This window comes from Tetrao urogallus, assembly GCF_951394365.1.
Source record: "Tetrao urogallus genome assembly, chromosome: 5".
In the NCBI taxonomy this organism is placed as follows: domain Eukaryota; kingdom Metazoa; phylum Chordata; class Aves; order Galliformes; family Phasianidae; genus Tetrao; species Tetrao urogallus.
Window position 1 is genome coordinate 62,866,628 of NC_136818.1, and position 14,812 is coordinate 62,881,439.

Consider the following 14,812-nt stretch of genomic DNA (forward strand, 5'->3'; position numbering starts at 1 on the left):
GTACTTCCCACTCTCCACTTCTATCATGGAGAACAGCTCTCATAGTGTTTGGGAGCCAGCATTTACTGAGGGGACCTGCATTAATTCCCAGCTTAGTTCCTGGCTTCCTGATGGAACCTGGGTAACACTTTCCATTCCTAAGTTTATTTAAATATGGCAATTAATTATATCCCAAAACAGTAAAAGCCCACCGGTGACTGAGGATTGTGAACACTCTACAATGTGATCACATCAGTATGGAAATAGGACTGTAGCTCAAAAAACAAGTCTAATGTTCATTCCATAGTAATGACTGCAGTTGTTAATAATCTCCTGGTGAAAACGTCAGCTCTCACAGCAGAACTTCATTCCTTCAGCCACGGCTGTAAAAAGTCATAAAGTAAGACTCAGGATCGTGAATCTTCATTTCTGAGAGGAGGCAAGGTGAACTAATGAGGACAGTGAGCAGCAGGAACCGATGGTGCTCCTTAAAGCAGAGCCTGTATCCAGCCCCTGATGTCCGTGGGGCTGCTTCTGTGTTACTGCTGTGACCTGTAGACAAAAGGATTGAGAATGTGGATTTTCAGATCTCAGGTGCATTTCAGTGCTGGAGGGGTGAGCAAGAATCAGGTGGGCTCTGCATCCCCAGAGCACGTGGAAGATTTGGGTGATGCTCACGCTGTGCAGGAACACATCTCGTGTGGGCAGCAGCTGAACAGAAGCTGGTGCTGCTCTCTCCAAACACCGACTTCTGTCTGTGCTGCCATGACATACTCACAACCCAGCCTTTCTCTGCAGGGCTATCGCCAGAAGGATTATTTCATTGCCACGCAAGGGCCGCTGCCACACACCGTGGAGGATTTCTGGCGGATGGTGTGGGAGTGGAAGTGCCACACCATTGTCATGCTCACAGAGGTGCAGGAGAGGGAGCAGGTATGGGTCCCACGGCTCCATTTTACAAATGCAGTAGATATGAATCTTCACACGAGATTAACACTTTCCTACAAATTCTAGCAATATAAGATTTGTTGCCTTTTCTGAAATTTCTATGATTCTGTAGATGTTAGGAGGAAGATTTTCCCCAGGAGGGTGGTGAGGCACTGGCACAGGTTGCCCAAGGAGGCTGTGGATGCCCCATCCCTGCAGGCATCCAAGGCCAGGCTGGATGTGGCTCTGGGCAGCCTGGGCTGCTGGTGACCTGCACACAGCAGGGGGTTGGAACTGGATGGGCATTGTGCTCCTTTGCAACCCAGGCCATTCTGTGATTCTAAATGAGCTCTTGCTTCACTAGTAGGTGTAGGCCAGTGTTGCTGCTTTTGCTTGATTTGTCGGACAAAAACACCTAAGCTACAGAATTGGTTTTCAGAGGGCCCAGTTTGATTTTAAAAGCACGGTTCTTAGGGATGCTTGATGTGGGTCTGAGAAGAGCCAGACAACGCTTTCTTGAAAACTTCCCTCTCTGTTACGTCTCTGTAAGCTTCTGAACCTCTCCTCTGCATCCTTTGTCATTCATTAATGAAGAGAACAGCATCTCCCTGCTCTGCAGTGTTCACCTTATACTTCAGTGCCATTAAATGGTTTCTGTTGTTGCGTTTTTCTGTTGAGTATTTTTAACAACCCTGCACTGATTGTAAGAGTTACTTAGTTTTCTCCTGGTCTATTTGTAAAGCAGCATTTATCAGATATGACTTCTGCTCCCGTTTCATCTTAATGCTTTGTGTTACAGAAATGTTTTACAACTGTGTTCTTGGGCTCTAGCCTTTTCATTGCAAAGTGTCCAGAACACGTTATGCTTTGTTACATCCTGTATCACAGGGTGGTGGTGGTGTAGATAAGTGGAAAAAACGAATCGAGGAATGCTTACAATTCCCTCTCCATTTTGCAGGAGAAGTGCTTCCAGTACTGGCCATCAGAGGGCTCAGTAACTCACGGAGAGATAACTGTAGAGATAAAGAATGACAGCCTTTTAGATGCTATAAGCGTAAGGGACTTCATAGTTACATATAATCAGGTACTGTTTTTAATTATATGAGTTGTTTGTTTGTTTTAATGCATTCGTAAATGTGATGATGTGACTTCAATGCTGGAATTTCTGACTAAAGATAACTGCTGTTAGTTGTCATCTGTCACATTAGCAGCCACGAGGAAGCTTGTATGGAACACTTGCATAAAGTGTCATGAAAATCTTGGTCAGTAAAGCACACCTTTGATCAAAGCAAGGTGTTGATTTTTTGGTAGTATTTTGCTCTGCTGGCATTCTTGCCTTTCCTACCATCTCTCATGTACCTATTACTGAAAACTTAATTCCAGATATTAGAGTCCTGTGAAGCATTCTAGTGCACACGTACTGACCTCTGCCTGGCAGCTGCCCCTTCATGCACCTCTGCTACAGGCAGGCTCTACACAAACCTGTTTTTGAACTTGCATGCATCTCTTTGCTCACTCCTTCATTTCATTCAGAACTGGTTTGCATTGCTACATTTGGGGGAAAGAAATTACTGGCAGTTTAGAATATGATGAATTTAATTAATTGCACTGCATCTAATTTATGCACTTAGCTAGCTGGCATGTGCAAAGCCAAAGGCCTCTGAAATGCTGTGCATTTCATTTCGTAGGAGGATGGTGGATAAGGTGTGAATACGCAGTGCTTCGTGTGAAGTCTGTTCCCAAACATCCTATTGAATTACATATGGAATAATGATGGAACATTCAGATTGCCTGGCAAAACTGGCAGGGTGGTAGTGCTCACTTGAACTTTTAGGGCTGCTTTTAATCAGCTGACATAAAGGCAAGACAAGTAATGTTAGTTTCAAGCTAAGAGGCAGAGGTAATGTAGAAACAGAACTCTTACATGTATGTAGATATGTATGTAACAGATTCATATATAACAAACCAGGTTGAAAATAACCCCCTTCACCGTGATGGTACAAAACCTATGCTTATCTTTAAGGTATGAAGTTCATTGCTGTCTGGAATTAACATCTGGATGAACCTGTTCTTTGCATGCACGTAGGGTAACCAAGAGAAGCAAAGCAGGCTGGTTCGGCAGTTCCACTTCCATGGGTGGCCAGAAATCGGAATTCCTGCGGAAGGAAAAGGGATGATTGACCTGATTGCAGCTGTCCAAAAGCAGCAGCAGCAGACGGGGAATCACCCCATCACGGTGCACTGCAGGTGAGGCTCCCTCTCCTTCCCACAGTCAGCCAAGTGCTAGGCTTTCTTTTTCTCCTGTCTGGCTGCTGGTAGGGCAGCTCTCCTTTGTGAGCTTTGTGAGTGGGCTGCATCCATAAAAAAAGAAGAAATACAAGGCAAAGATAGAGAAAAGGGAAAAGCAGCATGTCTCTGACCTCAAAATTGATTATTTAATCCATGGAAGTGTTTTGATAGATGAGCCCGAGTTAGAATTAGGACTGACTTTGTTAGAGCTGTTCTCCGCAGTGCATGCTGACTTCTTGTTTCTTCTGATGTGAGTTTTAAAGAGTTTCTGAGGAGTCTCAGCCTGAGAAGCATGGTCTGTATTTTGGCTGTCTGCAGCATCATGCATTTTCAGGTGCTGCTGAAGCAAAAAGATCCTGGGATCTCAGCTTTGTTGGAGTATTTTGGACATGGGGATCTTGCAGTAGCATGTGTTCATTGTTAAAGCTTTCTTCTCTTTCTTGTTTACTCACTGTTTTGCTCTTTGCTGTTCTCGTGTGTTTTTCCTGGGGCGTTGTGTGTTCCCCAACCCTGTGGTGGCTGAACTCAATGGCAGCAATGTTATTTTAAGTTTGATGCTTCCATTTGAACAGCCACTTTTTAATGAAAAGCTGGGGAGGTACAATTCTGAGCGATAGTGACAGTGGGTAAAGTATCAAATAGTTCTAACCAGTAAAGTGAGAGGTAAAAGCAATTGTTGTCTTTGATATACACAAATTAGATGCATAAGAAGGTGAGGTGCTGGAACAGCTGCCCAGAGAGGCTGTGGTGCCCCGTCCATCCCTGGAGGTGTTCAAGGCCAGGTTGGATGGGGCCCTGGGCAGCTATGAAATGGGGAGGTTGGTGGCCCTGCAGCAGGGAGTTGGAGCTTTTGATGATCCCTGAGGTCCCTTCCAGCCCCAGCCATTCTATGATTCGAAGAACTATGTGGGTTATGCATTGCTGCTGCTACTTTGAGCTTTCAGCATTGCAACCAATGCAATTAAGCATTGGCTTAATCATTTGGAGTGAATTTTTCAAAACTTGCTGTAACAATTAAAAAAGGGGGGAAAAAAAAAAATAAGGACAATGAAACTAAGCATGCAGTGCGCCCCTGGTTTTACCACACTGAGAATTTTCTGCTGCATCTGTTTTGACATCCTCTACACAGCGTAGTTGAACCCCTCCATGAAGTCAGACCTGAGGCTTCAGATGTAAATGAATGTAAATTCATGAGTAAGTAAACACATCTCAACTCAAAGACTGGTTTAGAGGAGTGCTCACTTAAACTTGTGGAAACTGCAGTTCGTTTTTTCCGGATATTAATGAACCCTTTCAGGAGCTGTTGAAGACAGCGATTATTAATTGGGACAGAGGCACGGCCCTAAGTGGATTAGAAGGGTTTTGCTGACTGAGTTGCCAACGGAATTCAAAGCCAATCTGTTCTGAATCCCAACTCCCTTCACTTCCAGTGTACGTCTCCCACTGCCTTCTGTTTAGCTCACAGCTCCCTGTGCTTTTCTCTCTTCACTCTTTCTGTTCTGTAATAAACAACGCCAGACTGCAGGGTTGTTTGAAGGCCCCTTCCTTCTGCCTCTTGCCCAGTGTCCTTTCAGAGCACCCTTGGCTTTGGAACTTGTCTCGAGAAAAGTTTGAGAGTCAAAGTGAAAAGTTTCCTTTCCTTAAGACAAGTGTTGGAAGAAGTGCAGAGAGAGAAGCGGGTACGAAAAGAGCAGCGCCATGTTCCCGTGAAACGCATCTATTTCTTCGTGGTATTTCAAATGCAGTTCTCTATACAAAAAAATCTTAAGCCAACATAAACCAAACTCTTTAAAGAGAAGCTGAGAATGTGTTTTGGGAGGAAAGAGAGTGAGTGTTCAGCATGAGGAGTATAGACATAAACACATGAAGAGCAGTGTGTGGATGAGCACCCTGTGCATCCCGGGTTACTCCATGTCTTTTTCCTCCTGCTTTTGGAGCTGTAGATGAAGGGCATTGCTCACAGGTTGCTTTAAAAGACACATATTGTTACTACAGGTTAGCTAAGGATAAATAGACCTCAGCCCTGTTAGATTTCACAGATTTTGTCTTTAACCTGATAAAAGTAATTATCTGAAGGGAGGGATGCATCCCATGCAGCATTCCTGTTTGTTTTTCCTCCAGCTGAGGATATGTGCACTTGCACTTAATCTTTGCATAGGGCTGTGCTTATCAGATGTTTTTTCATTTGATGGGAATAAGATAGAAGCAGTGACACATGATTACGTTTTATCTGCTTGTAAATGATTGAAAAACATTAAAATTTTTAAGTTTCATAAATTATTTTGTGCTTCTTGTTCTGCAATCCAGCTTAGCACCGAGTGCTAAATTCCAGCCTGTTTTTATTGACTATTGGTCTGGCAGTGCACGGCCACTGTTGATTGTTGATGTTTTTGTGGTTGTATTTGTGTGGTGTCACACGGGCCACAATTTTGTTAGAAGAGAGAAAGCACTTCTTTTTTTTTTTGTCTCTGACGTTAGGTATCTAAGTCAGGTAACAGTCACTCAAATCTATTTTGCTGGTGTAGAATTGTGTTCTGAAGTGAATAAAAGAGCAAAATATCCTGAGTGAAGCATGCCAGAACAAAAGGAACCACAGTTACTGGGGACTATATTTGGTGGCTTGCTGTAATCAGGTTAGAGGCAGAGCAGTCGCTTCTGTTTAGTTGTATGTAACATCACCCTGCATGCAGACTTATTGGGGTTTTCCTTATATTAACTTCTCTGTGTGAAAAGGAATGATTGAGATTGTAAGGGCAGTTACAATCTTTTTGTTGGATTGGACACTGTCCATCACGTTGCTTTGGAATAATAATTCCAGTGAATCATAGAGTGAATCACAGAATGGCCTGGGTTGCAAAGGAGCACAGTGCTCATCCAGCTCCAACCCCCTGCTGTGTGCAGGTCACCAACCAGCAGCCCAGGCTGCCCAGAGCCACATCCAGCCTGGCCTTAAATGCCTGCAGGGATGGGGCATCCACAGCCTCCTTGGGCAACCTGTTCCAGTGCCTCACCACCCTCTGGGTGAAAAACTTCCTCCTCATATCCAACTGAAACCTCCCCTGTCTCAGTTTAAAACCATTCCCCCTTGTCCTATCACCATCCACACTCACAAACAGCCGTTCCCCCTCCTCTTTATAACAGTGTCTTCAATTGCTGCCTGGCTCACAATTCATTTGAATTAATTCTGGCTCGCTTTCAGCATGGCTGACGTGACAAAATCAGCTGCTCTTAGTATTTGGGTATTCTCTATCAATATTATCTTTGCAGTTTTTATCCTGCTGTATGCCAAGCAGATGTGTTTGTGTTGCAGTGCCGGTGCTGGAAGGACAGGTACATTCATTGCACTCAGCAATATTCTGGAGCGAGTGAAGGCTGAGGGGCTCTTAGATGTATTTCAAGCTGTGAAGAGCTTAAGACTGCAGAGGCCACATATGGTGCAAACACTGGTATGGTATTTAACAATCCGAACCTTTCTCAAAGGATGTATGTTTGTAAATATCCTTGTGGGAGGAGAACAAAGGGGGTTTGTTGCAGGTTGAAATAAATAATGTATGACGGCTGTGTATGAACAAGGCATCAGAAATCTGTATCTTTTCCAGATTTTTTTTTACAGCCTGTCTGAAAGTAAAGCTTAGCTAAACGTTCCGTGCTTTGTTAGGAACTGGTGACAGTTAAATAAACCAAAATCTTGTTTGCGGTGCTGATGACAAAGTCAAGAAGTAAATGCCTTTTAAGCCCTATCTCCATAGCTCAGGTTTTTCTTTCTTTACATGAAAATGTCAGGGCTGAATGGGCTTGCAGTTGTCACATGGAGAAATGCTGACTTGGTGTGAGTGTTTTCCTTACTGATCAAATAGAAGAAAATGTATGGGGACACTGTTTTGGGAAATACATAGAAGCACTGATGCTTTGTATGTTGGTAACAATTTCCATTAGGAACTTCTTTAGAAACAGTTATCTGAAAGCAGCTTTCCCAGGTAGAAATCTCCTTGTTATGTATTGGGGAAGGGGCTGAAGAGCTCCGCCGGGATTACCTGCAGGGAGGAAATCTTTCTTTTGGGGCTCCGACTCTGTGGTTTAGTGGTGCTGTGTAATAGCCAGGGCTATCCTCAGCTGAGCTGCCGCTGTGGAATGGCTTCTGTTCAGTGCCGCTTTCCGGCAGATGCCTGTTCCAGCTCTGATCAGGTATTAGGCATCGGGCAGCCCGGCAGATCACACTGAAGGCTGTGGGCATGCCTGCAGGTTCAGGCTGTGTCCCATCACTGGGACGCACAGCACTAGGCGGCAGGCTCACGTCGCCAGTGGATGGCTGTGTATGTAGATACATACCGACAGCATTTACCTGCGGAGCTCCATTTCAGGAAAAAAAATGAACTGGGAAGTTGTTTTCTTTTAATGTTCTCTCCATTTGAAGTTGCGTTGTCACACAGTTTCTGCTGTGAAGCTGTTAGAGCCTGGAGTTAAGCAGGCAGGCTCCCTGGGGTGCTCAGGAAGAGCCACCCGCGGCAGCGCGATGGGAACAGCTCAGTGCCATCAGCAGCTCAGCCCGAATGAGAAGACAGGTTTAAGAAGTGATGTTCATTTGAAGAATTATCCCCTAGAAAGCTGAAATCGTGTTAACTGACAGGCGGGAATCAGCCTGTTTGACAAAAGAGAAGTAGCGCTGCCTTTATTAAAGAAAAAAATCAGAATGGATTCATCCTCAGCTGCTTCTGCACATAAAAGGGAAGCTGACAGCTTTGAAGAGGAAGCCGTGCTGCCGGGTCTGTGGTTCTGTGGGGTCAGGGTGTTCTCATTTGGCCGTTACAAAAAGTTGGTTGTATGTGAGACGAGAGAAGCCTCCCGTGTCAGCACTGCTGTGGGTCTATGCTTGAACCTCGGCTCTGCTCGCGCTGAGGTCCTCTGGTCACCTGTCCGCGGTGGCAGAGCTCCTCACAGCGACAGGAGGGAGCCTGAGTGGAGCTGGATGCAGGGAGAGCAGAGCCATGGAACCGTGGGCAGTGAGCAGACGGGGGGGAGATGAGGTCGAACTGATGGGTGTTGCTGTGAGCTTGGAGTTGGAACGCGTTGCCCCGCTTGGATTTGCGTAACGACGATTCATAAGGTGTGATGCAACCGGAGTACATTTTGGTGTCTTCTTGTTTTTCAGGAACAGTATGAATTCTGCTACAGAGTGGTACAAGACTTCATCGACATATTTTCCGATTATGCTAACTTTAAATGAAAAACTTCTGCCTTATTTTTTAAGTTGTCTGTATAAATAGTTGTATATGATATTAATTTATTCCACGTCGTTTTGTTTGTTGACTTTGACTGTAAATAGGACCTCGTGTTTGCTCTAAAATTTGCATTTGCTGTACAAAATTATTTCTGAAATATAAATATCTTCTAAAGCAAAGTATAATGTTCATATAGAGTATATCGCTATAAGATGGTAGAGAAGTCTTTATTCTAAATAACAGTAAATTAATTCTGGAAGGTTTATTTCTTTGATTATTTCCTTTTCCACTTACAGATATTTATCAGCAGTGCCATTGCCCGGTTCGTGCATCTTTACATTTACCTTTTATACTAAAATAATGAGCTGTGGTACATCTGTTTAAAGGAAACTCGTTTTGGCCGCAAACCTTTGACACAGAAGTCAATAGCAAATGAAAAGAGATGTTTATTTTGGGCCGTGTTCTGATAACTTGCTGCTGCTTACTTGGAATTGACTTCATGGCCTCACTGAAAGGCCAAGGAACTGTTCCAGGTGTCAGAACACAGCCCTTCATGTGTGATAGTGCACAGTGCAGCTGAAAAATGGTATTGCTTTTAAAGTCTGTTTGTAAGAACCTCCCCATGGGTGGCAGCTCTGTTTTGTGTTCTACTGTCAGTAGGACACAACCATTAGAAATGCAGGTTGGAATTTCTGATTTCATATGACTTTCAAAGTTCACCTGTTTCGTTCTTTCCTAAATACTGCACCAGCTTGAATCAATCTAGGAGTACAGTAATGTCATTTTGTCACTATTGAACAATATTCTGCATATCAGGAGTGTATATTTTGCATTTGTCTAATTCAAGAGGCATTACAGCCCTGGTTGGCCATGGATATAGAGCTTCACTATATGTGTGCATCATTTCCAACTACTGTGAGAAAAAGCAGAGGGCAGAACTCTCTCAGATTCAACAAGAATATTACACGTCTGGAAAACAAAAAAAGAACTGCGTAGCATGAGCAACACGAAGAAAATTCCTTTATGTTCTTACCTTCCCGTATGTATTATCAGCAAAGAAGTGCTTCCTTTATCTAAAAGGGGGGATGTGGTTGTGTATATAGATGTATTTTTAATGAAAGTACTACTGATAGTATGATTGGGGAAATATGTTCTACAAGTCTTTGTTGTATCCCTGGGCAGGATGTGCTTGGGGGTTAGAAAGTCAAAGCTCGCAGGGCGTCTGCATGTTGAACAAATGGAAAGTCTGGATTTCCCCCTCTTTAGAACGCGCATAGGAATTAATGAGCACAAAATAGGTGAATGTGTACTTTGGGTACCTAACTAATATGCCCTAGTCCTGTCTTGTCCAGTTGGCGGGGTTTTATCAATGCAAGCATAAAAGCCTTACTTAAAATTAAGCAACTGAAACGGATCCTTTCACCACTCCTGTGAGGATTTCTCCCAGCTGCTAACACGGAGCATCACGCATTGACGCACCGCAAGGAGACAAGAGCACCTTCTGCCTCTCCTCGCTTTCATACTGAATGGAAAAGGTGTGGTTAAGAACTTGTAAGCACACTGCTCTGAGCGCTGCCGTTTCCTGCTGCTTGTCTTCCCACTAATGCACTTCTGTGTTTATTTGCACAGTGAATCATGCAGTTATGCACTTAAAGAGGTGGTTTGAGGACTGAGCGTTTGCTGTGACTTGCTGTTGGATGTGCTCAGAACACAAAGTGTTGACTAGATGAGAAGAATGCAAAGTTTGCATTACTACTGAGTGCTAAAATTTAATCAAATTTCAAGTAGCTACCAAATAAATTTGGTGTGAGACAGTGGAGTTTTCGGTACGGTCATTTGCAGCACAGAGAGTCAGAGAGGTAAAGTGATCATAGGACCATAGGTAGGCCTGGATTGAAAAGGACCACAATGCTCATCCAGTTCCAAAGCCCTGCTATGTGCAGGGTCACCAATCACAGTCCAGGCTGCCCAGAGCCACATCCAGCCTGGCCTCGAATGCCTCCAGGCATTCAGTGATGATAGAACGTAATGCCATGAAGCTGCTCTCCAAACAAATGTATCTTACGGTCCTGTTTGTCCCCAGGAGCGCTGCAAACATTTAGGCTGTGGGTGACAAAAGGGCCTCTGTCTGAGCAAGGAGCAGGATGGAGTTCAGCTGAAATATCAGCTGTTCAGTGAGTGATCGGGTTGTAGTTGCTAGCTGTATTATCTGTGAGGGAAACAGGAAAAAAACCCACAACAATAATGTAGTTCAGAAGTCGTAAATATAGCTACGTAGTGATTTTCACGTTTATTTTTTTAATATTTTGAGAAGCTTGCTTTCGAGTTCTTGCGATGAGTAATGGAGAGGCTGCCTGTTGCAGCAGCCCTTCAGCTGGGAGCTGTGGCTCAACGTGGATATAGCTGAATTCTGTTTGAAATTTTCCTACGTTGCATGGAATGGTTTGGAAACGCCAAATAGTTGATTAGAAGTCGTACATTCTGATCTGTGCGTGGTTTTGGTCACTGTGTGACTTGACTGACTGTTCTCATGTGTTAAGATAGGTTCCAGTTCACCTGAGCATTTAAGCATTTGCCGACATCCTTTCCACAGAACACACAGTACCATTGGCTCTTTGTTCCTGGAGCAATCCCTTAAGTGCTTTGCTGAATTGGGCCTTAATGAAGAATGCTTACTGTAATTACCAGTGTTTTTTAGGGTATTTTTACGTATCAGTTTTTTAAACTTTTAAAACCAGCCTGACCGCCTGTGTTCAATCTTTTGAAATGCTTTCATTTCCCTAGTACCATTTTTAATGTAAAGCTATTGAAACTTTTCTGTATAACCAAATTGTATTTAATTTGTCAAATCTTTATAATGTATGTATGTATTATACAGTTTCGGCTATTATTATTTCCTTTTATTACATTTATAATTTGATCTCGCTGTGTTTTTAATGCCGGTGAATGTTGCTGAATTATTTGTATATGCAAATTCCAAGATCTAATACATTCTGATGCAAGAACAAAGCTTTGTTTTTATTCTCAAACTGCACTGCTCTCTTTAAATCTTTAAATTTTATTCCTGTCTGTGTGTTCATTTAAGCGAAGTATCCTAAAGGACTGAAAACCCATTATCTACATCAATAACTTCTTGGTACTTACCATCCGTCGCTATTGGAAGCAGTGCTCTGATTCATGTCGTAACCAAAGCGCACGTAAACTCATGACAGCGATTAGAAAGCCAGGCCTTCCCAAACTGTGTTAACAAATGAGAGCTGACGATGCAGAGCTCTGACGTGCCGAGTCCCGTTGCATCCTTCCTTTGTGAGCATTGAGGGAATGACTCAAAGCCTGACCCTGCAGTTCTTCAAGAAGGCTTCCAGTGGTACAAACGCTCCTCTGCACTTCCTGGTTTGTTCTGTGTTTTCTTTTTGTTTCCTTGACCTCGCGCTTCTTCATGAAGGTTTTGTGTTTCACAACCTGTGGGGCTGAAGGTTATGCGTTTAGAAACTGAACTTTCAGAAAGAACGGACTTTGGTTGTAAACTGCTCATGAAACATTGATTTCAGCGGGCTGGTTAAACAATACAGACTAAGCGAGATCAAAGACGTATTTGTTCTGTATGGGGCACACGTGTCAAGTGGAAGCTAAGCTTTCCTTAATACACAAATTGTTCAGTGCCTCTGAGAATTTTTCGAGCAATTGAACTTCACTGTGAATGTTGTTCATTTTGCGTATTAAGGGATTGTTTTGTAATTTAGATATTTTAATAAGAGCTTTATTCTAACGATTTTGATGCATTTTCTGTGCCACTTCTCTCAGTCTGCGAGAATTTCTACCAAACTATTAATTGGGCTCAGACTTTGCCAGGGAAGCTCTGTCACAAATAAGCATTCCTTCCTCCCCTGTTTCCACTGCTTTGTGACTGTTTCCTCGTTTTCATGGATGCCACTCAAACTTACTCATTAACATTGAACAACAGATCCAGGTTGCTGCTGTGTGCCAGCTGGGTAGACACAAGGAAAAACGAAACTGTAGCACTTCTGAAGAGCTCCAGGTGGAATTATTTAGCGCATTCTTGCTTCAGGCAATGAGCAGCAGAGGGCTGTGTCCCTCCTGCTCCTGGTCTCTGCAAGAGAAGGCTATGTTCCTCTCTTCTTGCAAACTGCCTCCGCCTCTGTGAAGTTGCACACCTTTTGCTTTCAAGTGATCTTGTTTCTGAATTGTATAGGAGGGTTTTCTAGTTTAGATCTCATGGGAAGTGGGAGGCTTGAGTGTAAGCTGCTGTGAGGAAGCAGTAAGGTGGAATGGCTCTGCTCCCTGGTGCGAGTCCTATGGAAGTGGCTCTTCTGCAGGTGGCTATCAGTCTGAACACAGAATCCTGCCCTGTACTCCATAAGCAGGTGTACAAATCGGGAACCTTTACACAAGTAGCAGCTGTCTGTAATAAGAGCCATTTCAGAAAACATCCTGTTTGTTAATAAACTTCTGAAGGATTCTCTCCTACGAATTAAAAGTAAATAATTAGGTTCTCTGTATGAATACGCACATTTGAAAATCTTAGGTGCAATAGCATCAATGTAATATGCCATTATGTTATCTACTGCAAAGAGATTTGTCTTAAAATAACTGGCCGTGTGTTGTGCAGTGTGAATAGACTGCAGTGTTTCAGAGTGCATGAGGAAAGTTTGTAAATGGAGGACCGATCCACGATGACAGCTGCAACTCGATTGATGCCAATCACATCTGCTTGAATGCTTTGTGAGAAGCTAGCAGTTTCTCAGCTCTTTTAGTGCTGGCAGGTGTAGAAGCCAGGCACCAGGACTGTCTTCGTTGTCTCCCTTCTCCTCCCAGCTGTGCATTCTGGATTTGCTGCCCACGCTGCAGCTGCTCTGAGGATGCTGTGCTGTATCCAAAGGTAACAGGCTGATCTCACTAACCCTAAGACTGCTGCCTGAGTTTAGTGCCTATATGTAATACTATATACTATAATATTATGTATTATATATAATACTATAATGCTATATATATAGTGCCTATATATACTGTATATATTCTATATAAAACCCCCAGTGTGGGGAAAGCTTTAACTGGAATTTCTGCTCTTTGAGGCTTTCGGCTGATGGACATTAATGGTACAAATCTGTGAGAAATAAGCTCCGTTCATTCAAGTGCTTCCAACCCACCTGTTGAGAACCAGGACAAAACAGCCTTGTGTTGGGACCTTCTGATGAGGAATTATTGTGTTCGCGTTGTTGTTGTGCTCTTGGCTGCAGCCTTCAGACCCAGCACGTTTTAATGATCGGGGCTCTTTTATTGTTGGATCTTCCACTGATGAGCCTAATCATTAAGAAGGCGGATCTCAGTGAAATAGCTTTCCTCTAATTACCTTTTTACTAGTTGAATTAAGTTAAAACGTCTAAGCAAGTGGCAAGGGCGCTCAGTGACGATTTCACGTGAGCTCCTGTCAGGGAATTGGATTTCTGTCTGTAAGAGAACCTAACAGTAGAGATGGCTTTAGGGTTAGGAGTATTTATTTTTATTTTTAATCTGTTTTACTGCTGCAAGCTGCTTTTGGTCCTGCTCCGCCGCCCGGAGCTGCTCTGTGGGGCTCAGCAGCAGCGCAGTTCCGGAGCTGCCCCTTGTGCCGGAGGCGCTGAGGGACGGACCGGAGAGCGGGGCGGCTCTGAGGCGGGAGGGGGTGTTTGAAATCAAACCGTTCCCGCGCTCCCATTGGGTGCGCCGCGCCGCCACGTGACCTCCCTTCTACCAATCGCGAGAGGCCGCGCGCCTTTTCGAAAGTCGTTTTAGAAGTTTAACCACGTTTTTCGTTTCTCCTTCCGCCGAGCCGGCACCCGGTAAAGCTAAAAGAATCCCGCCGCCTCGGGGCGGCTGCCGCAACCGGATGGCTTAGGTAAGTCTCGCCAGCCACGGCGGCTGCCGGCAGGTGAAGGCGGCGAGACGGAAAGCTGCTTTCAGAGCTGTCCGCGCCGCTCTCGTGCCCCTCGGTGCGCGGCGCAGGGATACGCGTGGCGGTGAGAAGGCCCGGCGCGGCGGCGCTGGCGCGCGCGGGAAGACGCAGTGAGCGGCGGTGGCGGCGGAAGCGCCGCGCTCAGCCCAGTCGCTCCCGCGGGCTGCAGCTGAGGGAGAAGAGCCGGAGCGCCGCTTCCGTAAGGCGCAGCTGAGGATCCTCGGGGTAAGTCTGTTCAAACCGCTCTTCTAAGCGTCTCCTAACGCGCTTTTCGGGCGGGCCGTGCTTTACGCCATGAGCTCCCGCGCGTGTAACGGCGGGGAGGCGGGCAGCGCCGCGCTGTGACACGGCTGGGAAAGCGACTTTCCTTTCCTAAATACATAGGGCATCGCACACGTGAGTTGTCTTGGCGTTCTCCCACAGGTAAGGATCCTTTCGTGCGAAG

The 14,812-nt window shown here is 44.6% G+C and overlaps 1 protein-coding gene across 2 annotated transcripts in view; it reads left to right on the top strand.

Annotated features, from left to right (window-relative positions):
* Positions 1–8,419, top strand: part of PTPRE (protein tyrosine phosphatase receptor type E) — a gene marked incomplete at both ends in the record, with an annotated part of 30,889 nt that extends 22,470 nt beyond the window's left edge. Inside the window, 5 exons of one of the 2 annotated variants that reach the window (XM_079536237.1) lie at positions 778–912; positions 1,865–1,990; positions 2,993–3,153; positions 6,506–6,641; positions 8,345–8,419. In XM_079536237.1, coding sequence (XP_079392363.1) covers positions 778–912; positions 1,865–1,990; positions 2,993–3,153; positions 6,506–6,641; positions 8,345–8,419 — 633 coding nt within the window. The remainder of the gene's footprint in view (positions 1–777; positions 913–1,864; positions 1,991–2,992; positions 3,154–6,505; positions 6,642–8,344) is intronic. The other variant, XM_079536238.1, reaches the window with a different exon arrangement.
* Between the last annotated feature and the right edge of the window lie 6,393 nt (positions 8,420–14,812).